Source organism: Camarhynchus parvulus, chromosome 6 (assembly GCF_901933205.1).
Source record: "Camarhynchus parvulus chromosome 6, STF_HiC, whole genome shotgun sequence".
Taxonomy (NCBI): Eukaryota; Metazoa; Chordata; class Aves; order Passeriformes; family Thraupidae; genus Camarhynchus; species Camarhynchus parvulus.
In genome coordinates, this window is record NC_044576.1 from 23,884,003 (window position 1) to 23,910,576 (window position 26,574).

Below are 26,574 nucleotides of genomic sequence, written 5' to 3' on the forward strand. Positions count from 1 at the left end.
CTGCAGTACCATTCTACAGTGTGCTGTGTGCTGGGCAAAGTGAATTGTCAAACTACTCTTAAACCTCTTGAAGCTTATTGTCAGTGAGAACTAAGGAGATTCCCATTCTCCCAGAGGATGCTTCATAGCAGGATTCCCTTCTCACAGAATCAGTATCTGAGGCTGTCAGTGGAACACTGTAGTCTGTGATGACTGTAAAACCTAGCAGTGACATTGAATTATACAAAGTTATACTTCTTAAAAGGAAAAAGACTGATTGCTGTTGTGATTATTGGTTATGTTTCCCAGTAACCAGTTATGTAGTATTTTGATTGGTTATTTTTTCCCCTCTATTGTATAGCAAATGAGACAGACTCTGGATTTTGCCTTTTCTTTAAAGCCATAGGTTATAAAAGAGATAGGGATAATACATACCTGCTATTTAGGGACATGCAATCAGACCAGACTACAGATATCTTTCTCATCACAATCACCGTGGCTAGTACTTCAAATGAAAATAGATCTGCCTGTTTTTAATCTACTGGACTAATTGAGTAGTGCTGTGTGAGGTTTGCAGCTCAAGGTTCTTTGTTGATCATCTTCAGCCCTAAAGTGTAAGATTTGATTATCATTTTCATTTCAAGTTGGCTTTGTTTAAATTATATTAAATATTTTCAGTTAGCTAATTATGTTTCTGCAGCTGACCCACAGCACTTGTATGTTTTCTTCCTGAGTTTCATTGAGTAAATGTAAACCAAATAAAAAAAGCATTTTCTTCCTTCTTTCTGTGGATGCTTTCTCTCCCCTTTCCTTGTTGCTATTCTGTAGGAGATAGAGGATGAATCTGCTCATATGAGCCTTGAAATTTCAAAGCTGAGCAAAATGAGAGATGTTCTCCAGAATAAGCTGCGTACTGCAGAGGAACAAAAAGTTGATGCAGAACATGAAAAAAACATGCTAAAAAATCAAATAATCAGACTGGAGAAAGGTAGGTGCCTAAGAGATAGGTGGATCTGTTTTCTGAGTTCTTTTAAGTTATTCTAGGTACCCAATAAGCATTAGCATCAGTTAATACATAGGGTTGTAAAACCTGATCAAAACTACTTGAACTGGTTATGTAATGTAAAGGCTTTAAAAAAAAGTCCACTAAATTGTGGACTTCTGCATTTTTAACAGCTGTACAAGCTGAACAGAGAATTCACTCTCTTTCCTCTTTTTCTCTAGAGTTGGACACAGGCAAAAAGCAGGCAGAGAGTGACAAGAGAGCCATAGATGGGCTTGTGAGGGAAAGGGATATGCTAAACCAGGTGAGTTTGCATTGGTTATATTAATGAGCCTCACAGCTTGAGAATGAAATGCCTGTAGCTTAAACATTCACAGCAACACAGAAATGTAGAATTCATAACATTAAGTTAAAGCCTTCAGATTTCCTTAAGCAGCTGTACAAACTACTTTTCTGTGTGCTGAAATAATGTTAGTATCCATAAAAACACAGAAGATTTCAAAGTTTTAATGTATAAACCATCAGGGAGTTCAAACTGCAAACCCATTATTTGGTATCCAAAGAGTTTGCTATATCTGTGTTTTTACACAGATCTTTTACTCTGTATCTTATGAAGTTTGGTACTAATCTAGGGAAAGTAAGTCTTTGCTAAGAGAAGACAACCACAGTGTTGATACACTGTGTAGCAGCTTGGCAGGTTGTTTGAGTAGTAATCCTTGCTTTTAGATCTGTTTCTCATACTGGTTGTTTCCCATCAGCCCAGGGTTCTTGTACTGTAGTATAGCATCTCAGGTTTATGGGCAGACCTGAAATGTTATCTACTAAATTCAATGCTAAAAGATGATTTCTGACGTGCTTTATTTGGTGTAGATTTACTGTCCTGTGTCTTGAATCTAGCAGGGGTTCTGATTTGATAGGTAACAAATATTTGTTTTGTATAGGGAAGGAAATTTTAAAGTGGGACCAGGAGGCTGATTTTGTAAAGATGATATATTGATGTTTTCTGTTTAATCTTTATGCAAAATTTTAAAGTAAGCTTGGTTAATTTCAGGCTTGAACTTTCTATTGAAGACATGAGCAAGAAGTGTATTTGGCTTTATTAATTACGTTACTGGCTATTGGCATGCTTTACAATCAAAATGCCTTAAAGCTGGTAAGGATTTTCCAGTCATTAGTTATATCCACTTGTAAACAATCCTATCAATTTTATTTTTTGTAATGCAGACACTAGTGTTTTAACGAAATCAGAAAAAGCTCTATTTAGCAGCTGTGCTAGAGATTTTGTTTTTTTAAATCAGATATAAGGTTCAAGTATTTCAACTGAACAAATTAGATAAGGAATAATAACATTGAAAAGTCCATAATCCGCTTTGACAATGGCATGCTTTTGTCATGGTGGTAACAGTGTCGCATTTTCAGCTCAAGACTCATTAATTTTTGTTCCCTTTAGAATTTGATCAAGGCATCAAATGCTACTCTGAAGCAGATTGATTTGGTGAAGTTCCATGAGCAGTCAAAACAGAACTTGGAGACAGAAATCCAACATTATAAAATAGAAGCTCAGAAACAAAGGAAGATTATTTACCAATTGGAGAAGGAGAGAGAGAGTTTCATCAAGGAATTGAGTGAGCTCAAAGAGAAGGTAGGAACAGCTCTTTGTGCAAGGGGTTCTTTCCCATCTTACTCTCAGAACTGTGAAGATGATACATTAATTTTCCTAACATGCCAGTGGGAGAAAGCTTGGATTGGTGGTCTTCATACAATGTACAAATGTTTCTTGCTGTCAGTGCATGTTACCTGCTACTGCTTCAGCTCTCTCTAGGAAAATTTTATCAATGGGAGAGAGACTTGGTAATTCTGTGAGAGACTTGGAGTCCAGCCATGTACTGCCATTTCTGGAGTTCAAACCAAGGCCTGTTGACTTCTTATACACAAGTCTCACAATTGAAACTCTCATATGCACTTGGAAGTTACACTTTGATTGTCCTGTCTTATCTGCAAAAGACCTTATCTTGCAAATGACCACTGTCCTAAAATTGAGGCCAGTGAGACGCTACAGTGCTCAACATCTTTGTAAGGTACTTAACATTTTGAAGGCTTACTTCAGTATGTGAAAACAGCTCAGCATGTTCAAAATAGATTGCAAAACAAGTTTTCCAGGAGCAGCTGTAGAGGCATAAAATTCGTGTTGCCTAGTGCCCATTATTATGTATAACTTTATTCCTGATGAAGTAAAATCAGGAACATGTTTTTAACATGTTCCATTAATTGCTGAGTATCACATTGGAGAGCCCTCCAAGGAGCTCATTGATTTACTGGGATTAGCTTCCAAGCAGTTTCAACTCAAAAGTTATTTGCTATCTTTTCACAGTAAAATTATCCTTCCAACTTCATTTGACCAGAGGCTTTTAAATCATTTTAGAATGGTGTTTGCTCCATTGCCTGGAATACCTCTTGTCATTTCCTTGTAAATAATATTCCACAAAAGTGAGATTTGTCTTTGTTGTAAAGTCATATTTTCCTTCTTTCCCTCATAGTGCATTTCTAACAGTGTAGATATGAGTTAAGAACATTGTAAGCTAGGGCCAGAGAGTAATTCATAACACTGAGAACTACAAGGCTCTTTCTTTTAATTCTATTTGGGGCTGCCCATAGTATTTTGAGGGTGAGAATGACAAATGTTTGTTTGCTTACTTTTTCTTTTCTTCCTCTGCCACTTTGGGTGTAAATTTTCTATCATTTCTTATAAGGCAGAGGCTCAGTAAATGGCTTATGATACTAGAGCTGTTTGTATAATTATGCCTGCAGTGACTGCAGCTTTCTAAAGGACTGGCAGGCTTCCTTGGATCACCAGAGGGGCAGTTCCTGACTCTACTTATAGGTGAAGAGCAGCAAAACAGTTTTGAGCACGGGAGTATGTGAGACAGCAGTCTTGTCCTTCAAGTCCCAATGCAGGGTAGGACAACATAGGATCAGGATTATTATGTAAATAGGTAATATTTAGGTTCGCTGTTTGACGTATTCAGACTTGAGAAGCTGTGTCAAAACTACAGAAGTCATTTCACAGCTGGTGGGGAATGAGCTACTGATGGTAGTAAGGCTATGGCCAGTCAGTGCTCTTCTCTCACCTTTTGCTACCAACCTGGTTTTGCAGGAAGTTGCACCCCTCCTTTGGAATTGCATAAGAGCTGAAAAAGAACCAAATCCATCTAAGTCCAGAGATGCAACTATTCTGGCTCTGAAAGCTGCCTGGCTATTTATAGCAGCACATACTCTACAGAGCTGCAGAATTCATCTTTCAAAATCATCATTTACCACATCACACAGTTTGTGGGGATTGGGAGTGGGGCTGTGGCAGAGCCTCATCCCCAACGGGTACAGCTATGAGCAGCATTGACAGCAGTGAGCCATGCCGTGCCCAGAGGCACTGACCAACCACCAAAGCGAGCAGAGGGCACACAGGTTCAGTGCATCAACATGAGGGCATAAAAGATTTGGCTGAAGAACAAGAGGAACAGACTTCTGAAGTGATATGATGTTACTCTGCATGGGCAGATGCCTGAAGCCTTCTAGTGTGATATGGCGTTACTCTGTTAGGGCAAATGCTTAAAGCTTTCTGAAGTTGTATGGTAATACTCTGTGTATTGTGACAACAATCATTTACTATTAACTGATAAACAGAGTCAACAAAATTATATGCACAACAGTAAAATAGTTTTCGGGTGGGAGTTTGTGCATGATTTCCTCTCTAACTATTGCCTTGGCTGACTGCTTATTTTCAAGTCACTGCCACTTGTTGAAAAGTCCTACTTCTAGATTAACCAGCACAAGTAACACCATCTGTTTCTTGCTCTTTGTTATGTAGCCTGTATTACTGGGTACAACTTTTAGCAGATTTTTTGCCTTTTTGAATTGAAATTCTTAAATTATAAAATACTGGTTTATCTGTGTAAGGTTTAGGCTGCTGAAAAGAGGTAGTGAAATTTTCACTGATACCTTTCAGTTCCATCTGAACCGTTCCTTGGCTGTGTTTTCTGAGGAGTCCCAAAACCAGTCTTTAATATGTTGGCTTTTTTCAAATAAACCCTTTTAAAATGTTGAGTGTGCAGTTAACAACCTATCCAGGAAAATGAAAAGATAAATTTCCTTTTTTAAATTCACATAATCTTTTGGAAAACCTGTTCTTCAATAGGCATATCACTAAGGCCATGACAGCACTTCGTGGAGTGATCAAAAATGGAAAAGCAAATAAGGACAGCACCACTACTGACATATTAAGTAGGTTTATAGAACTAAACAGGTAACCAGTAGTAGATGATAGTGAAGTGTACAAATAAAAGAGCTATGAGGACAGAGGAAAAACGATGAATCCCAAATCCTTTTTGCTTAGCTTTATGCCCTCATTGCCAAATCTGAGAGGTGTAGTGTGCCTGTTGACTAAACAGGAATTGAGCATGCCCAGCCTCCCATGGGGCTGTGCTGTGAAACACTGCATGTATCTTTTCTGTGTTCATGAGAAAGAATTATTTGAGTGTAATCATTCCTGAAAAAGCAAAATCAGCATCTAGCCTGTGAGCACAACTCAGAAAACTTTGTCCACAATCTTACTGCACTTATATTGTATCAGAAACAAGTAAAATGCTTATAAATGCAGTGACCTACTTTCAAAGCTTGCTCCAGCCTATTATCACCATAGTGCAGATAGAAAACATGCCATATTGATTTCTTTTCTGTGCTATTACTATTGGCAGATTGTTTAAACAGCAAAGGAAAAGACAGGAGTAGGTTATAAAGTGGGATTATGTTTTTGTATTGCATTGTAAGCAGTTCCTGGGATCACCTGAAGTCAGCTACAATGTGCTGGAATTGTATTCCTGCTTCTGTAATAAAATTTTTGACATTTAGTTCTCCCCCATCTTCAAAGTTGGTTGGAGGTACCTGGTGGAATATTTAATTATTTAAGCTCCTGTCCTGTAGTTAGGCCTCCCCAAGACTTTACTGCTGAGGAAGGGACAATGCTGTCAACTTCAAACTTTGCAGTTATTGACTATTTGATGTAAACATTTGTTTTCTTCTTCTGCTTTGACATGCAAGCATGTATTTTAGCTCAAAACTCTACTTTCAAAAGTGGAGTCAGGAGAAGGGGATATGAACTGCATCTGGACATTGACTCCTCTCCTGGATTTTGTGATTCCTCAGATTTTTTTTAATGCCTAATTTTTTTCCTAGCTTTAAGAATGGCATTATTTTCTCCTCCTGGGTAGTGAACCTGGTAAACCGTGTTTTTGATGTGTATGCTCCTTAGTATTGTTTTTTTTTTTTTTTTTTTTTTTGTAATGCTGGATTCTATATGAGTGCTGCAGTTTTGAGCTTTGTATAGGAGGAGAAAAAGAAAAAATTATTAAAAATATTTTTAAATAAAAAAAATTAGAATCTCCTCATAATGATTAGCAACTATTTGCATTTTTGCCCCTGTAACATAGCAATTATTATGTGTTATGATAGTAACTGCTTAATAAAGGTGTCTGTAAAATTTTGTGGTTTTGTTTATTGATACTGTATGTGATCATCTTGTTTCTATAGTCTACAATACTCCATTCTCCTTAGCTAATCTTCACATAATTATTTTTAATCTTTCATGAAGCAACTAATGGTGATTACCTACTTATTTAGACCAAGTGTAAGTTAGACCTTACCTACCTTACCTACTTATTTCGACCAAGTGTAAGTTACATTAACTGACTTTCTTATTATAGTAATTATATCTGAACAGTTTGTAATCATCAACTCCATGGTCACATGCTGATTTAAAAAATTGGGTTGTTAGAATGTAGGAGCACATGCAGGGCTTCTGGAAAAACATGTGTGTTAGTTTATCTTATCATACAGCTGACATCCAAAACAACATCCAAAATCTAGACTTGCTTTATAAGTGAACTGAGTCTATTCTTGATGGAATCTGTTTATGTTGATTGTATTGCAACCAATCTGTGGCAATATTTTCTTTCAGTAGCTTGGTGTTAAATATGTGCTCCTCTATAAGTTTTAGTCTTCAGTGAAACCTAGGTATCAGATTGAAATACAGTTTTGTCCCACATAAGCAAGTCAGAAAGGTTAAACTTGTATTTCGACTGGAGCAATTTTCAGCTGTAGTTAAAACTGCTTATCACAAGGATTTGAACTTGTCATTTTCAAATCACAAACTTTGTTCCATCCTTCTAATCTTGTGATGATGGTCTAATCATGTTAATTTCTTTCCTTTCCTTTTGCTCCAGGTTCTCAATCACATGAAAGATCTTGAAATGCATCAAATTCAGATCTGCAACTATGAGAAGGAAATAGAAGGGCAAGGGGTTAAATTAAAACAGCAACAAGCTCTTTGTGAAACTCTGAGAACAGAGAGGACCCTGTACAGTAAAAATCTGATTGAAGCTAAGGTAGAAGGATACATTTTTCCTTGTGCTTCTCTCTCTGCTGTTATTTTTTTCCTGATTTAATTTTAATTTGTTAAAGGGAAGCTCAGTGGTTCAATGGCAGAAGTGGTTTCTTCATTTCTGTGGGTTTTGGGGAAATGAATGTTTTAGGTCCCTGAAGTTTTATCTGCACCATTTGTATTTGGGCTGGAAATAGGAGTCCTCAGTCATCATGTGGAAATATCCCTGCTGCAAACCACGCGTAAAATCATGGTACACTGGAGCCACAGACTCATAAAGCCATCCTGCCTCCAGTCTGTTTCATCCCTTTAGGAGTTGTATGCATGTATGTGAAATAGGGTATGAGGGGAATAAGATTGCCTCCTTAGCCCTGAATGAGTATGCACATTACTGTGAATAATGATTTAGGAAGCAGAGAAACACTTTCCCAGCTGAAGTGGGATTTTCTGATGAGAACCAAATGCTTCCACCTTGCTTGTTTCTTTCAGAGAGTGTCATTTTCCTCAGGAGATGATTCTTTCCATTCATGTCTCCTCCTTGGGGATCTCACTAACAATACTAGAAGAAGAGAACAGAGCCCTTAAGGATATATTCTGTTATTCTGATGTAAAGAACTAAAATACTACACAAATCCTATTGTAATTGGCAGATATTGGGACCTTTGATAGCTGCCATTTTAAGCCTTGGGTTATTTCCAAATAAGTATTTATGACATAAAATATATAGTAAATTACAAATTTATACTTAGGTTTGGAAAGGTAGGTGTTTTGTTTGAGAAGCACATGGGAATGAACTGTCAAAGTTTCTAACAAGCTGTGTGCTGAACTTTATGGAGAATGCACCATTCTGCCATTTATGTGGGATGTTTTACTTGACCTTAGTCAGCCTCTCATCTGGTGGATTCAGTGTTGGGATTCTTGTGCCTCTCAAACAATCTGTCAGGAGAAATAAGGTTGAAAAATCACAATGCTGATTTTTTTTCCTAGTTATTTTTATCTTAAAACACACTAAATAAATTTGGTTATTTATAAAGAACAGGCATCTGTTTGCTGAGTTAGGAAATGGAGCAGCCTTTTGGTCTTTGGGTTTTGAATGTTACATGGTGGTAACACATGCTGTTCACAGTTCCAGTTGTTAGAGGCCAATATTTAGACTTTATTAGCTTACTTGTCATACCAGCAAACTCTTTTAGCAAGTCCTGTGTGAGAAAATAGCTGACCCAAAAAGATCTTTTGGCCAAGGCAGTGTTATGTTTAGCAATGAGAAAAATAGCTATTCAATGTTCAGTATCAGGTCATCCAGTCATGAAAGAAAAAGAAACCATAAAATATGGTTCTTTTAAACATTATGGCGAATACTTTCTTATTTTGGGAAGTAAAATTTGCACGAGTCTGTTTAGATAAAGCTGGAGGCAACTATTTATGGATTGCTTAATGTGAAATGATCTTATGCCCACCTTGCCAGTGGTCTTCAGAGTACCATAATATTCAAGTCATTAAAATGGAAAAGGCATCCTGGCAGGGTGTTATTATGATATAAATAGCTGATGCTTTCATCCTGGGGCTTTCTTTTGGTGTTAGGAGTTGATTTATTTAAGCAAGTTGATTAGGAGACCAGTTTGCAAAATTGTGTATTCTTACTGTTCTGCATTAAATAAAGAATTAAGAATGTATTTGGGTGTGTTTGGGCTCTATATGCTAAATCTCTGTCATCTTTTACAACACCAAAGAGATTTATAGGCTCAGGCTATTTATAGGTATAGGTGTACCAAAGACAGCTTTTAATAACTTATGCTTTCATGGAAGTGGCTGAATGTGCAAACAGCTGGGCCTAGTGACATATTACTGCTAATCAGTCCTCTCTCTGTGCTGTTGGGTGAAGATTGCCATGATTCAACATCTTGCTTAGCTACATTAAGCACTTCATGCAGGTAAAAATCCCTCATTTTTCGAGTAAATCCACACCTATGGTGGATAGGTATCTTTAAGCTACCCTGGTTTGGCACAGGAAGAGGGTGTATTCACATGAGAGATTATGATGTCTTCTCTGTGAGGTGGTAGGCTCTGGCAGAGGAGTAATAGCCTCTAAAGCTGCTTTCACTACATCCAGAAGAATATATCTGTCTAATCATTGACTCTGTTACCTTCCATTTCCATAGCATAACATGTGCTGTCACTGTGCAGAGCTGAAATGCTAATTTTGTACCGGCAGGCACCTTTGTGCTGTGAATAGAAGTATTCCTACTGACCTGAATCTATCTTCAGTGCTACCAACGTTTTTGCTCTGTGTTTGAACTTAAAGTATGTGCTAAATATTTTCACAGAGTCTTCTCAAAGACTGAGCCCTCTTTTGAACTTTGCACCTCTGTGCAAACTAGTATATATTGGTATCTTACTGAGGGCTATGTTTGTTTGCACAAAATGAGCTTCTCTCCAAAGATTTGTGCTCAACTGTGCATGACCTTATTGGAAAAGCATTGTTATTAGAAGCATGAAAACAGGTGGATATGATCAGAATCGCAGTGATTTGGATTTACTGCTAGTTCTTATAGTGTGTCCAGCACTAAAATTTAAAAGTCTTATTAAACTCATGATTGATGATCATTATTTTTGTCAGTGTATCTTTAAAAGGTTTTTTTTATTGCAATGTCATGCTGGCTTAAACAAAAAACTGTCGTTTAATGAAACTGTTTTGTTCTGTTGGATTAAAAAGTGATGTCTTACAGTAGGTACAACAGATCTTTCATGCACCATGGCTACATTTTCCAACACCTAAATAGCTTGAACTCCACATCACAAACAACCTCTTGCTTTAACCCTCTCTGTGATCATACTTCCTATTCTATTAGGATGAGATGGCAGAAATGATGATGAAACTGAAAAATTCCACACGCCAGGTGGATCAGCTGAAAGAGGAGATCAAAGAAAAGGATATAGCCCTTGAGAAAGTACAAGTGGAATTCCAGCAGTCAGAGGATGAGAAAGAGTCGATGAAAGTAAGACCCTTGACAGATACTTTCTTTCAAAGGGTGGACTCCATGATTTCCCAGACTGCATTGTGTTCTGACCTGTGGTAGTTGTTTTGCTGTATTTTAATAAACTATTCTGTACTTGAAGCACAAGATCTCAACACCCTCTAGAGATAATAGTTGCAGAAATCTGTCTCTCTGGCAAATTTAATCTCTGCCTATAATTATAATAAAAGAGTCCGGAGTTGTCTGTTGGAAGCTTTAAATCTCTTGGTGACTGAACATTTTTTTACTAAAAAGTTCCACTTTGCTTGTAGAGATGTTGATTTTGTGTATAAACTGATTCTAGCAAACTTTTAAATGTAGACCCTTATAACTCAACTTTTTATTTTTAAGGACTTTTTTCTTTCTACTGTTTTGAAGTGCAAATCCCATTATATTGCACAATGTTGTATTTCTATGTAACTAGCAAGCATTAGTCTTTTGGGAGTTAGGCAGTGCCTTTTAGTAGGTCCCTCTGCAGAGAAAGTTATTTTAATACTGTGGTATAAAGCTGCAAGATTCTGTCTTAAATCAAAGGAAATCTAAGCGTGATGCTCGGGTTCTTCTTCTGAGTCCTGCTGCGGCCCATCCTTAGATAAGCTATTAGATTTGTGGTGGTATCTCAACCCAATTTGCTGTATTCTGAAAAGATTTATGGAGTTGTGTTCACAGGAGTTTATTTTAATCTTCACTAAGCACTAGGAAAAAAAAATACCAGGAAAAAATGCAAACAATACCCCCAAAAGACAAAAGTTCCCTGTCACTTTTCACAATGTTTTCTTTTGTCAGTTTATTGCTTTGCTGCTATGACTCCTTAAATTTTCAGCCTCTCTCAGCACATAGAGTTATGACAAGATGTCAATAGGGCTTTTTAAAAGGGTGATGAATTTGTATTCTTGTACCTGGTCTGTCTCAGAGATGTTCTATCAGTGATGGAGAAGTCAAACAGCATCTCATTCCCTGTGTGCAGCTTTCAGCCTTAACTAGTCCCCAATTCTGTCCCATCACCTCAGAAATGTCTGTCATTTATTTGACAAACATATGATTGCTGCATGGTTTACCCACTCAATTATTCACCAGCAGGTTTGTCCATACACTGACATGACATTACTGACTTGCTTCAGGGCGTTGTGGTGTTCTACCTGAGTGTCACTGCTGAGTACTAAACCAGAAGAGAATTCAGAGGCAGCTGATTGTCACGGGCACAAAAGAACCCAATTATTTGTGTTACAAACCAGCATCAATTTGTCCTGTTCGCACTGATGTGAAGGAAGTAAGAAAGCTGTTTCTGGGAAATAAGTTTAAAGAATGTGCTAAATCATGGAGGGCTGGGATTCATAGGAATGAGGTTATACAGACATGCTCACCTCAGCTGGCATAAAGGCCTTAAAAATATGTAATCATGGTAAATCCAAGCTCTGTTAAAGCCAGTTCAATGACATCTTTTGGCTTCAGTTGGCCTTCATGCAGGGCTGCAGATTAGAGTTGTTAGACAAAGGATCTGAATATTGAAAAAAAATAAAAATCTGTGGCCCTTGAGATTGGAGCTGCTGGCAAGTCAAGTGACTTGTATAATTTTGTAGGTGTTTATGCATACTTTTTCTGGAAATCTGAATATAAAATCTGACTTGTTATTTCGGTATTCTGTGTTCAGTCCCTGTTACTTTCATAACAACTCCTGTTTTCCTCCCAGCTCTAGTATAGCATACCAATAAAAGTATCACTTGCACTAATATTTCAGAATCTAAGCAAGAATTTAGTTTGAGTTTGGTTTGAGATATTGGTGTAGGTTCCATATATGTTATTTTTTCTTGTTGACTGTTCTTCATTTCTTACAAATTCTCTGAACCGACTTCAGGTGAGCTGTGCTGATTTACAGCAGTTTCAGACATGACCATTTTTCTGCTTGCACAATGACTGTGTTTATTAATTTCCTTTTCTCTTACCTGTTGTACACAGACCCTTGTACTGTGGTTCTGGGCATATTTAATCTAACTGAAAATCCTTGTGTGGCTTTAAGTATTTATGTTCCTTACTATACAAGGCAGCTCAGATTTATTTAAACTGAGTGCGTTCCAGTGACATTTGTTTATATGAGTGTTTGCTGACCACATCTAATGCCACTTCTTGTTTAAAATGAATATTTTTCTGACATAAGAGGACCATAGATTTGTGATCTATTAAAAAAATATTATCAGCAATGGTGAACACAAGAACAGTTTTACATTTGTGGGCAGCTTTTGTACAGTGTTTATTGAATTTCAGCATGAAGTGACTTGCATTTTTATTCAGCTGATGAATATCTGACACTGACTAAGAGAACTATGTCTTACACATATAGGAAAATGAGAATTTTATTAAAGAAAATAACAATAGAACGAGCTATTTTATTATTATGATGGAACTGTTTGTCTTAAATCAATGTTTTTGCGGGTGCACCCTTCATCACAGGCTCAATCTTTCAGCATTGGATGATGCTTATTTTGAACATCATTCTTTATAAGGGTCAGAGTTGTGGTGAAGTCTTTGAGTTGAGGCTTGAAAGTTTTCAAAGCTATGAAAATGAACTGTGGTCAGCTAGTTCCACCTTGGCTCTAATTGCCTAATAGTGATAAAACCTCTAATAATCCAGGAAGACCCTATTATTTCTATCTACATACATGCCTTAAATTGCAGATTTTGTGACAGTGGGATAGAATGACTGGGCAGATTCCAGTGTTAGTTTGTGTTGGTGCTGGGCAGTTGCTGTAGCGGTACATTGCTCCTCCTTGCTTTGGAAAAGCCCCTCTTTTCAGTGTCTTCCTCATTTACACATCCACTAAACAAAGTGCTATGACTCTTAAATCTTGCTGGTTGCCACCAATCCTTTCACTCCAGTCTGAAGCCTTTCTTGAGTTGATGCTGCTTTGTACTATACAGCAGAGATTGTTGCCCTTTTCAGTGAGAGGAACTGTTCTTTCTCACCTCCCAGACTGACTATGAATAACAACTCCATTGAAAAGCTTTCTAAATATGTGCAGTATAATTAAAAAAAAAAAAGAGGTATTCCTGAATTACAACTTGAACGATTGTCATAGATAAAAATACTTTCAAATTTCTATTGTGTATAAGACAATTACATTAAAATAGTATTTATAGTATTTCTTTATGGGTGTTCATGCTTGCTTATCTTGGTGATTAGTTCTCAAAAACTAACAAAATGTGTACCTCTCAGGAAGGTAAAATAATGTAAGAAATATTTGTAAGTAACTCTTAATTGTAGGTTTCTGTAATGGGAAGTTATTATTTAACAGTTGCTCACCTATATTCTTTAACTCCATCAGGCTGAACTGCTTAAGATGACAAAACAGGCTCAGGAAGTCAGAGCCTATATTGAAAATCAGGAGGCAGAAGAGAAAAGACTCCTAAAAATCATTGCTGAAGCTGATGCAGAGAGACTGAAGCAGAAGAAGGAATTTGACAAGGTTGGAATCCCTAATTTGAATTTTCAAATACCCTGCATTCTGTTCCCTCATTTGTCCAGTGTATTTTTAAGATGAAGATTCGTAGCTACTGTGAATGTGGGAGTACTAAAGCTTTATAAGGCCATTGAAAGCAAAATGTTAAGATACTGAAGTGAACGAAATCTGCAGTTTGTACTCTTCAGGTGATCAAACTCTTGTAGGGGAAATTATTAGGTTCTTGCAATACTTCTTTAATTAATAACAGTGAAACCTCTTAATGTCCATGATTTTGACTGATCCAAGCATAGTCATGATACTCTGGGATTGTGTGAAGGAAGTGTAAGTGAGTTGGTGGCTTTGCCCCATGCCCACAGGTGCTCGGTGAGAGACACGCCCTGGGGACGCAGCTTATTCGCCGCAATGACGAGGTGGCGCTGCTCTACGAGAAGATCAAAATCCAGCAGTCCATCCTAAACCGGGGCGAGAGCGAGTACCGGCAGCGGGTGGAGGACATGAGGATTCTCAAGCTGGAGATCAAAAAACTTCGGCGGGAGAAGGGAATACTTGGCAAGAGTGTGGCTAACGTGCAGGAGCTCAGGTAGGAAACCCAGTGGAATACATTTCCATAGTGACTACAGCCATGGTTTTGTGTTTGAGACAGAAAATATGGTTTATACATAGTAAAGACTTGTATCAACCTTGGAGAAGGGTTTTTTTTGTTTGACCTCGAACACACACTGGATTAAATTCATTAAACAATTTACCGACAATTAGGAAAATTGAAATATCATAATAAAGAAAGAAGAGATCTTGGCTGAAGTTGAAATAGTTTTCATATTTCCCCTTGTACTGTGAGTTACTGCCTACAGAATAAACCTGACAGCAGCAGAAAAGGTGTTCACAGTCCAGTGGGCTCCTAAGTGGTACAGTGGTTCAAGGCCTAGATTAGTGGAACTACTTTTGGTTAAGCAATCCACAGAGTATGGGAGACACTTGACATATTCAGAACAAAATCCTCTTTTCAGAGCTCTCTCCTTCTAGATTTAGATGCAGATCTTATGATCTCTGAGAAAGTTTTAGTTAAATTTTCATTGAAGATTTTGTTTCTTGAAAACAGCAATTTAATAGCCCAAACCTGATTTATCTCCTCCTTCTCCAGCTTAATTCTTCCTTTCTTGTTTGCCCTTCATGTATTTGAGGTGTATTCTTTCCTGATGGGAAACTCTGGATATTGTCTAAGAATCAGTCTTGATTTGCAAGGAGAAGCAGTTATGTTTTTAGCAGATAACCATTGTACCAATTTGGTGTAGCTATCACAGTTTTGGGTGAGATCTTTATCAGTGTGGTTCTGTGGCTTTCAGCAGAACAAATTAACTTCAGTCCATGGTCAGTCCCATTGACTCCAGTGGAATTATGCCAGTTTGATTTGGTGAAACAGAAAGGAGAACTGGGCACACAGCATTAGCAATTGCAGTTTTCATCGACTGACTGCAGATAGGAATGGAATTTGAACTTGCTGCCCAAATGCATTCAGCTGAAAGTCTGTTACTGTATTGAAACTCAGTGATAATATTGAAGTGTAGTGTGCTGCATGCCATGATGGGTGGATCAATTCTTGCTAACTGCAGCAGCAATCTCATACTTTAATGAGGTCCAAAACCATCATGAAAACTGCCTGTCGAAAAGATTCCATTTATCACTTGTGCTGCTAATTAGCTTTCCCGATTTGCCAATTGGAAATGTGAGGTTTTTTTCCCTCTTCCATAACCTTGTCCAACCTCACAGTTAAAAAAAGACCTTTTTCTCTCTAGTGAGCTAAATGCAATTCTGAGTTTAGTAGGAAAAGATTCAGTGGTGGAGGAGGCGCATCATAATTTTTCATCCCCTTTTGACATTGGAAAATTTAGAGAATCCCACCACTAAAGTGATAAGGGTCAGATAATTACAAAGTATAACTTTTTTTCCGGCCCTTAAACCTCCTATCCCCACTATAAAAGCCTAGTTGTCAAAGAATCTTGGTAGTGCTCAGTTAATTTTAAATTCAACAAGTCACCTCCGAAATTCCTTGAGGAGATGTAATAAAAGAAATCAAAGTTCAGTTCTCTTAGGAAGTGTCCATCACGCTTAGGTCCTGAAGTGTGTTTTATTTGATGGGTTGTGTGAGCTATGTAGATTTAAAACCTTTCAAACACAAGCTGTTAGATTCAACGCAGGAGTAACTGGATATGACCCATGACTAATTTGTAGGTTTATAAACTAACTGTCCTTCTGCCCTTAATGTACATGGGAAGATGTGAAGAGTGAGATCCAGTAGTCTGTGGAGTAGATTCCCTGGGAGCTTCTTTACTGAGCCATTCTTAATGAAGCAAGTGAAGAGGTCCAAGTGTGTTATTTTATGGTTCCACCTGTTTAGTGTTGACACATTTTGCCACCACAGTATTGCTGCAGTGGCAAAGTGCCTCTTTGTTCTTTCCATGTAGTGCTTCCTGTGCACCATAGTGCATGGGAGAATGATTTGTTAATGTCCACATTAGTGCCTTGATCACGTTGAAGTATTTTTGGTGTGTTTTTTCTTTTTATTTTATGCTGGTCTTCAGATGGGAGTTTAATCACATGCAGAAGGAACTGTTAAGGGAACAGACTCGGTGCAAAATTTTGGAAGAAGAGCTGCAGAGGCCCTTGCAAGTTCACAGATGGAGAAAATTAGAGGTGATGTGTGAGGATTTTGTGTTTTCAAAGCCCCTATTATCACATCAGTGACCTAGCAAAAACCTGTTTCATTTACTGTTATGCAAATGATGTGGAGAGACTGGGCAGACTGAAATTTCTATAGTACCAATGGAATCCTTACCTGCTGAATGCTTCCCTTGCACAATGCAATCAGTGCTATTTTTGTGACACTTTCTCAATGAAAAATTGCAGGGGGATTTGTAAAGAGACAGTGAAGTACTAAAGAAAATAAGAATGCATTAGGTGAATTTAGAAGGGGGTTGATTCCTTAACATGGATGGTGAGAAATAAGATGATAGAGGAAAGATACAATCCTTACATGGAAAGAAAGCCAGTAATTAAAAGGCTAATAGAATAGGTAGATTGGAGAATGAACATATATGAAATCAGAAGGTAAATTACATCTGAGAAAAAACAGAGTCCTCCACATAAACAGTGGTGGACTCACAAAGATAGTAATTCCAGATGATGTGAGTTCAACTGCTTTACATAAACAGCAAATCTAAGTTTTCACATGATTTGAACCTGCCAAGTGAAGGGGAAAAATAAAAAAATCCATCAAGCATAGATGAAATATATGAACATCAGTTGGCATCACTGGATATTTTTGATGTAAGTCAGTGCCATCTGAGATTCCTCAGTTGCATGGATCTCTGATCTGATGCCAGCCTGGGTTGCTTGGCTTCTCTAATATTGAGCGATAATGTGCTCTGTCCCTGCAGAAGCAGAGCTGAATATTTTGACAGTGCTTACTAGCATGATAGTGAATTTCTGATCTTTCCATGCTGAGCTTAAAGGTGGATGGTGTGATTAGCTTTTCTCATGGAAGGGAGATATAATGCAGGATGCTGAAGTAGGTTAAACACATCTAGGTACAAACTCTAGCAGCACCTTGTAACAAAGAAAAATCAGGCCAGTCAAAACATCCAGTGATGGGAAAATGAATATATGAAGAGACTGGTAATGGCAAATCATGTCTTTCCATTGTAGGTAACTGGTTTGTATTTGGAACACAGAAAGGCCAGCAGATGGCAAGATCCATATGAAATAATCCTGATGGGGTTTTGGTTCAGTTCCTAATGAACAAACACTCTCATATCACTACAGTAGTCACAAATTGGCACCATGCTTGGGCAGTGCTATAAAAAATCAGGGACTGAGTGGATCATGAGGACTGATCTACTTTTTAGCCTGGTTTCTCAGGAGATGATGTTTTGTTGTAAGCACTGCATGTGTATCTGTGTCAGTGTCCTAGTTATGCTTGAATTGATTAGTCAATTTAGATAAAATCAGACAAAAGATTAAGAACAATGAGATACTGAGTTCCTTATAAGCTCAAGTGAATATAAGAGAGCAGGACTTTATTGGAGCCTTTACTGCAGTGTGAGTTTAATCCTTGTGAGGCACCCCATGAGAGAGGAAAAAACAGATGGGAGAGAGCTGATAGGAGAACCCTGAGTGAGGAAAAGTTGCAGGCAGAGTTTGCCCTTCACTGAAAGATCCAACAAGAAGACACAAAGTACTGGGAAAGTAATCTGTACTGGCTCCTCCTCACAGAATTATTTCTTTGCTCCTTAAAGCAAAGATAGAACAATTTCTCCAGGTTCAATCTATGCTGAAAGAATGAAAAGGAAGGGATGGAGAGACAGACATCTACTAGCTCCTGTTCTTATGAAGTGTGTAGCTAGAAGGCAACAGTACAGTGCAAACACTCTGTCACCATTTTAAGCATTTAATTCCATTGAAGAATAGGATTTCACATGTATGGACACTTTAGAACCCCATAATAATTCATCAGTGTACCCCCCAAATCATCTTAAATACTCCAGCTGCTCCAAGACTAGATTGCAGTTAGTACTTTGTTCAATAGAAAAATCTTCTTTAAAAACTAAGTTGGCACTGATTAATGTTCTTGAACAGCAGGAGATACTTGCACTGCTCTTAATTTGTCAGTGGACAGTTCCAGTTGTTGCTAAAATAGATATATTAAGTTCCAGGACTGCTTGTATACATGCAATTTAAAAAAAATAGCTGGATGCATCTTCCCCTAGCCCCTCTTTTACACTTGTTACTTTTGAACACTGAGATATTATGGTTTTTATTTGCAAAAAAAGAAACAGTAACTTGTTGTCATGTATAATTTTTGAGACTCCTTTGCTCTTTCCTAGGCCAGTGACCCCACTACCTATGAGCTGATTCTGAAAGTTCAAAGACTACAGAAGAGACTTATCAGCAAGACAAGTGAAGTGATAGAGAAAGAATTTCTCCTTCAGGTACTGCAGCATCATTATTTTGTTGCATCTCATTGATATATTTGACTTTGTCTACTGACGTGTGCTTCCTGAATGTTATTTAGATGCAGACTTTGGATTTCTTTTGCATGCCCTTTAGGTAGCTTTAGATGGCAGCACTGACTCACTGGAAGAGAACAAACAGCATCAGATTAGTTGATTTTTTATATTCTGGTTACTGATACCTGGTCAGCTCTGGAAAATACAATTAAAGGTTGGTTTAGTTTATTCATGTCAGAGATTAGTCTTCAGATCAGTCTTAGACTATTTGAAAAGTTTTTCTGTGTTGTTTTAAACAAGTATGCTATGACCAGAATATGAAGGAAAATTCCTGATTGATTCCATTTGTGCTTAGCTTGGCTTTTGGCAGGAAGAATCCTAAAGAGTTTGTGTGATTTAGATATGCTGCTGGCTGGGGCATGTTTGATTTCAAGGTTTTTGTGCTGAACTTCGCAAAAAAAAAATTCTGATAGCTTATCTTTTTTTGAACTGTATGAGATGTCCCTTAACCCCAGTGATAACAGTAAGACTTATGCTGTAGAATTAAGGAAAGACTGTATTCCTATAGTGCAAGCATTTTTATCAGATATAACAGAGGAGGACTTCAGAGAGTCCTGGCTTTAACCAGAGGTGTTAATCTGGTCTCTCTGGTGGCTGTAGGGCTAGCTATAGATTACCAGCTCTAGGTGTGATTTTAACATCTTAAATACCTTAATAGTCTTGTATATCTGTGTTGGGTATCACTCACTGGAGAATAAAATGTGACCTGAATCTCCCTCTGTCTTGAGAAGAAGCTCAGCAGATCTTATCAAAACAGAGTTTGTCTCTATTTGTTTCATGGGAAAACATTGATCAGAAATTTCATTTGAGCGTAATTTATGGTGTATTATTCCTCTGCTTAGAAAAATGTGATCTTTGTTGCATAGCACTAAAATGCTGTCAGTGAAATAGTTAGCTTAAAATGTAGCAAAAATAGCTCCAAATTTACTGTGCTTTACCCATGCACAAAACAAATTCTGCTAGATTTTAGATAGTCACTATTGCATATCTGGCCTTATCCTTAGTATGCTCTCATTTTGCTATTATTTTCAGCTGAAGAACTGAGATATAGAGGTATTAAGTTGCCTGCACAAGAAAATCTTTGAAATAGTAGGTATTTGAGCTTACATTACTGTACTAGCCATTGGTATAATCTTTCTGTCTCTGCAGTGGTCCTTCTATGGCAACTGTATGATGTTTTTATTATTTTTCTAGATTTAAGACAGGGTTTGGCTATATAAAATCTAATTATTATAGCTAGAATTGCTAATGAGTTCCTTCGTGTTCTTAATTCAGGCACCAATTTCCTGTATAACAATGCTGAAATTAAGGTTTCCCTTGGAGAAATGATAGCGAGGGCCAAAAATACTATGCTCCACATTGCTTTCAGGGATTTAACATCAATGTTTCTGAGCTCTTTTCTGTTTTTTCAGGGTTTTGAGTCCTCCACCATGACTGAAAAAGGGCTCTTTCATAGCAGGGTATGGGTATGAGGAGGTAACCAGAGATGGAGGACAACCCCCAGCTCATTCCCTTGAGGGGCTCTAAGTGCTACTGATTAGCTCACTGGCACAATTATCACAAATTAAGGGTGCTAGCAGAGCTGCTTCTGCTGAGTGTCTGGATAACCTGGTATGAGGCATTTCATTATTCTTTGGACTGGTTGTCCTTGCTATGATGGTAGCATCTCTTTTCTAAAATCATACCCTGATACTCACCAATACAAAACCCTTCCTAATAACTTACTAAACTGATGTTACCCAATTCCAAACTGCTGTGGTGAAGGAGTGAGCCAAAGGAACTTCCAGAAGGAAATAAACAGGACAATAACATCAGCTTTCTGGAGAGAGCTGAGTTTCACACACCAGGAGGGTGGCTTCAAGAGTCCACCTTCTGGGCAGTTTGAAAGATTTGAAGTGTATTTGAAGTGAACTATTTGAAAGGTAATGCAGGATTTGATCCTGATTGAACTTTAGAATTATGGGAAATAGCAGTAATTTAGCTCCAATTTCAGGAATTTTTAATTTTGTTCCCTCAATATAATTTTTATGTTGAGAGAGTTCTTCTCTTTTTTTTTTTTTTTTTTTTTTTTTAAATCCTGGTAAACTCTTCATGCTTAAAGGCATTCAGCATCTTTTTAATATGGGTCTCTCCTGAAGTCAGCTCAGCTCAGTTGAGTCACTGCTCATTTGCAGGAGTGGGGGAATTTCTGATGACTGGCCTGTGGCTGCTTGGCAAAACATCCCCCATACTCAGAGTTGGAGCCTGCAGACTGAGGGATACAAACTTATTAGGTCAGAGAGCCACTGCTATCCCTGTGGTATGTTTGCTTGCATAAGTCACACTTCCTCACTCCCAGTCATCTTCATTCACATCTTGCCCTGTAACAAGGGCATAGCCATTGGGTGTATCAGCTTTAAAATTATCTTAATCTCTTGCTTGCCATACATAATCTTTTTTGATGTGTGGGTGGCCATCATGCCATCAAATAGGATATTTGTTAAAGATGAAGCTTGTATCTGTGTCTAATGTGCATATTATGTAGCATAAATTCCCTCACATCAAAGTTTGTTAATAAAATAGAGTACAAAAAACCCCCTGTGTTGAATACTGAGTATTAAAAACAACTTTGGAGTTTAGAAATAACCCATGTGGGGAAATGGTTGAGCCCAGTGTCAGCAACCTACAGTTTGATTTGTAGGGTATTCACCCTGCTGCATACTCATGCAGAGCCATAATGTTTTTATAAGGGAAAAATAATGCCATTTGTATTGTATGCACTGTAACTCTGTCTTCTTTTTTACTTTTTGGTAAATGGTCTTTTAAATAAAAGTGCAGGGAACAGGGTTTCAGCTGGATATATAAATGGAAATTTTCACTAAGTAAGGATCACAGTATATAGATTCATGTAGAAAAGCATCTGCTTACTTTACCTGCTCGTGATGTGCCTTTGATCATATCCTTTTTATTAGCTTTTTCATTGTTTCTAACCTGTCATTTCTTTAAAACTGAGGCAGATGTAGAAGCAAGCTACAATCCATGCTATGTGATTAAAAGAGTGATTTGCTGTGTTTCAGTCAGAAAATTTAGATTGCTGACAATACGGGGAAAACCCAGCTTGACTCTAAAATCTCATGCAAAAATTCATCTTAATCTCTCTTAACCAGTCATCAGGGCACATTTTTTGGATCAGACAGATGCTGAGAGATAGAGAATATGCAGCATGCTGAATGTTGGGTTTTGCTAGAACAGCTTTTCAGAGTTGAACATTTTAATAAAGGTGTAAAAAGATTTCCTCTGTTAGAGAAATGACTGAAGTCTTTTCTAGTTTCTGATTTATCTATGCCCTGTCACCACAGCATCTTGGGTTATAAGGTATCAGCTCTTATATACCAAATAAATATGGTCATCCTGGGATGCTACTTTGAAGAGTAGCTGCAAAGTAGGTGGTCATACTTTCTCTTTTAATTCAGGCATTCTCACAGTTGTGAGCTGCTGTGCTGATGAAAAATGCTGTTTTAAAAATCAGATCCAAACCCAAGGTCTTGAATACTTATGGTCAATAAAAATACAATGGCATTTTTTCCAAACGTAGGAAATGTTATTTCAGGGATAGCCAGTTTTCCTGTCTGAGTTGTTACCTTCGTTCTGAATTTGTGCAGTCAAGATAGAGCACAGTTTTGGTTTTTCTCTAAACTGTTGAGTAATATTGCAGGGCTTTGTGGAGCAATACATTGTGTATTGTCCAGGAAATCTCAAGGATGGTTGAAGGTCTTTGTGAACACATGTGGGATGAATGACGTGTTGTAAGACCACAAGGAATAATTATTAATAAACAGGAGTGTTCTGCAAATCCTGACTGCAAAAATACAGTTGCTCATTTTGCATATGGGGCAAATCCCTCATGTGACTGAAGCTCTGCTCTGCTGTGTACTGTACTGAGCAGTGATGTGGTAAACTCACAGTGGAAAGTATTACCTTGTTAGGATTATGATTAGTGTGGTTTTAGAAACTTATCCCATTAAAAGTGAATTATGCACTGCTTTATTTGTTTCAAATTTAGTTCTTTCTCTTCAGAGCGAACTCCTCTAATTTGATTTTATGTCTGACTGAGCAGAATTTTATTCAGCTGCATGTCTTGGAATGGATAACAGCATAAAGATTCACATTATATGTCAGTTACCTCTTTTGTCAGTCATCTCAGAAGATTGTTCATAAATGTAAAATGTAAATGTAAAAGAGAGTGCAATCTAGACTATTTGTTCAGGGAGGCAAAGGCAAATGTCTTAGTTAAGCCTTGCATGTAGTAGTGAAAGCGTTGTTTTTCTGTACATAAATATTTTTAATGGCTATTGTTTGAAGTTGTCAGCAAGGAAAGCCCAGGATTGGGCAGTCAGGATGTGATGCTGTGCTGGCTGTGTCTTGAGCTCATAGTTCAAAGAGTGCAAGGGCAAAAGGCATGATTAGCTCATGTATCTGACTCAGAGTTTACAGCCAGATAGCACCCACATGTCCTTGCATTGAGCCAAGTTTTGAGCTAAGTTTCAATCCCTCCAGAGAACTGACTGTCCCAGTGACAGAGAGTAGGAGGAATTGAAGGGATGCTGCTGTCTCCAGCCCTGTTCCATTTCAGGTATTGTGAGATACAGGGAGGGGAGACTGAGAGACTTTCTCTGTGACCTTGGCAGGCTACTTAGCTTTTGCATGCCTCACATTAAGTAAAAAGGGAATAAAATAATTTCCATTCTTTTTCTGGTGTGTGAATGAATATATTAGAGACATGGCTCAATTCAGTAGCGAAACACTCAAAATAGGCAGATGTTTTATTTTATTTGTGCTAAGTTAGTAGTAGAGCTGTTCTATCCAGTTTGAGGTGCTCGTTGCTATAGTGTCTGAACATATACATAACCATCTTTATTTCTCAGAGCTGGTACTATAGTTTCACAAAGAAATCTGCTTTAGAACAGTGTGTTACCATGTGGGTTTATGCAGGTTGGCAGCTATTGAAAACAAAGTTTTCTCTCAAGAAATGAAGGAGCTTGGGGATTTGCTTCCCTGTATTTGTTATGCATTTCCCCCCCCATTCATTATATAATTTTTTAATGTTTTTTTTAATCTCATGAGGTTTTCTTCAGCCCACTTTATGGGAGCCTAGTCCTTCTGAAAATCAGCTCTTTTCCTGACTTGGGAGTTTCATAAGGCATGCTGCTGCTAAGTTCTTCACTCCTCTCAGTGCTCAAGTAGCTTCCACATAAATGTGTGCTCAAATGCTGAGTAAGAGATTTCCTCATCAGACAACCTGCTAGGAAAAGTGAGAGAATACTCTCCTATCCCCTACCTTTATTTTGGTATTATTAAGGCCCAGATGAGTTTTATCTTAGATGTTATCTTTGCATCTTCAAAATGGCTGATTTCTTTTACCCTCTCAAATTTGGCTTTTTTTTTTTTTAGTGCAGAGTGTAGATTCTACTTGGATTTGAGAGTATAAACTCCTTGCATGTTACAGGTAGGGTATAGAGTCCGAGCTGAGGATTTTTTGGCAGAATTGTCTATTTTCATAAAAAATAACTGCAATTCACTTCAGGGAACTAATGACTGGAGAATCCCTAAAAGTCTCTTTTGACCTGCCCATTATTGTTCCTCTGTCATCTTGTCTTTAGAGAGATTTCAGCAGAGGTAGCTTGGGATAGTGCTTTGTGTGCACTGAAACTTACAGGTGAACTGCAGAATCCACTGCCAAAATGCAATCCTTTTTTTACTGCTCCTTTTTCATTTATATATGAAGTCAGCCTTTTGAAGGGATTTTCCATCCAAAAATGAAAAGGGAAATTTTCTTTTTAGCTTTTTATAGTGTAGTAGGACTTGGTGCTTTTCTATCTCTGTTTCCTGGAGGATTTGAGTTCCTCTGGAAGCACTGGATTAATACCCTATCTTGCAGCTCAAGCTAGCAGTTCTCTCAGCCCTCAATTAAAAGGGTGAGTATATTGAGCTCTAGGCCTTTTTTATGCTTAAAAGCCCCATTTCTACCAGCAAAAAAAGTCACTTTTCTGATTTAGCTTATAGCAGCTCTTGAATGGCAGAATAATTTCCTGCCAGTAAAATTGCATCTAATTGCATAGGCAGTAGCTGGCATAAACAGATCAGCACAAAGGAATTGCACCACTAACTGAACTGAAATTGGCCAGACTCGTCAAAAACCACAAAAAAGCGCTCTTCAGGTATGTAAACAGCAAGCAGAAACAGAGAGAAATATTGGCCCACTGTTAGATAGGAGACGTGAAATAGCAACAATACTTTAAAAGAGTGAAGTTCAGCAAGGACAAGTGTAAGGTCTTACAGCTGGGAAATTCAATGCAGGAGTGCAGGACAGGCTGGGATCTACCTGGCTGGGGAGCAACTCTTTGGAAAGGGACCTGGGCATCCTGGTGGACAACAAGCTAAATATGGGTGAACATTCTGCTGCTGCAGCAAAGAAGGGCCACAGGGTGCTGGGTTATGTCAATAAGGGCATCACTAGCAGAGGTTATTTAACTCTATTCAGCACTTGGCAGGCCACACATAGAATACTGTGCTCAGTTTTGGTCCCTGCTATATAGAAAAGATGGACAGGCTGGAGTGGGTCCAAAAGAGGGCCACAAAGATAATCAAAGGATTGGGAAGCTTGCCATAGGAGGAAGGACTGAAACTACTGGATTTGTTTGACTTTGAGAAAACAAGGCTTTGAGGGCCTTATAACCATGTTCCAGTATTTAAAGGGTGGTTAAAAAGAAGGTGGAGATTTTCTTTTTACAAGGAATCACATGGCAAAGATGGGAGTAATAGGTGCAGGTTACTCCTGTGTAATTCTGATTGGACATGAGGAAAGTTGTTAACAATGAGAACATTTGGAAGGCATGGCAATAATCCCCCTGAGATTATTGGCCAGAGTACTGGGCCATCTTGTCAAGATGGTGCTTTTGCTGAGAAAGGCTGGACCGAATGATCCTGGAGGTCCCCTTACAACCTTCTTTTCTATGATTCAGAGATTTAAAAGGTGTCAGTATAAGATCTAATCCCAAAGTCCTTGCATGAGTGGTCCCATTAAAGGGACAGCAAATTTACTCTTTGCTCTCATAGATGGTCACCAATATAAGCAAATGGGAATGAAAGAATGGTTGGATCAAATGAATCTTGAGGTTTACTTCCAACATGGTATTCAATGATTCTGACTGAGAAACCTAAGCTGCCAGAACTTCTAGCCATTGATCAAATGGTTCTGGGAGGGTGGGGGGGAGGAAAAAGGCAAAAAATGCTTTCCTGTCCTTATAAAAAACTTAAGTGTTGCTATGTACGTTAACGAAACAAGAGAGAGAAAACAGTATCGGGTGGAGTGTGAGGTTTGAGGTTATGACTCCAGTTCTAAGTTGGTGGCTGGAATTTCAAGGGATTTGCATTGAAATATAGAAATAGGAAATACCGTGAGGACTCAGACCTAACATTTACTTTTTGGCTTTCAGCTGGATATGAATCATAAAGAAAAAGTTTACTTCCCCAGTGTCATGCAGAATTAGGCAGATGTGTCAAAGGCACACAGTAAGAATAGCCTTGATTTAGACTCCAAAGACAAGCTCTGTTCTTTTTTCAAATGAAAAAATAATGTGTGCCC

General features: G+C 38.0%; 1 protein-coding gene across 1 annotated transcript in view; it reads left to right on the forward strand.

Annotated features, from left to right (window-relative positions):
* The window catches only part of CFAP58 (cilia and flagella associated protein 58), a 56,596-nt gene that overhangs the window by 14,349 nt on the left and 15,673 nt on the right, over positions 1–26,574 (forward strand). Inside the window, exons 7-15 of the mRNA XM_030951455.1 lie at positions 808–967; positions 1,204–1,286; positions 2,433–2,624; positions 7,258–7,419; positions 10,265–10,411; positions 13,750–13,890; positions 14,244–14,467; positions 16,467–16,578; positions 18,768–18,872. Coding sequence (XP_030807315.1) covers positions 808–967; positions 1,204–1,286; positions 2,433–2,624; positions 7,258–7,419; positions 10,265–10,411; positions 13,750–13,890; positions 14,244–14,467; positions 16,467–16,578; positions 18,768–18,872 — 1,326 coding nt within the window. The remainder of the gene's footprint in view (positions 1–807; positions 968–1,203; positions 1,287–2,432; positions 2,625–7,257; positions 7,420–10,264; positions 10,412–13,749; positions 13,891–14,243; positions 14,468–16,466; positions 16,579–18,767; positions 18,873–26,574) is intronic.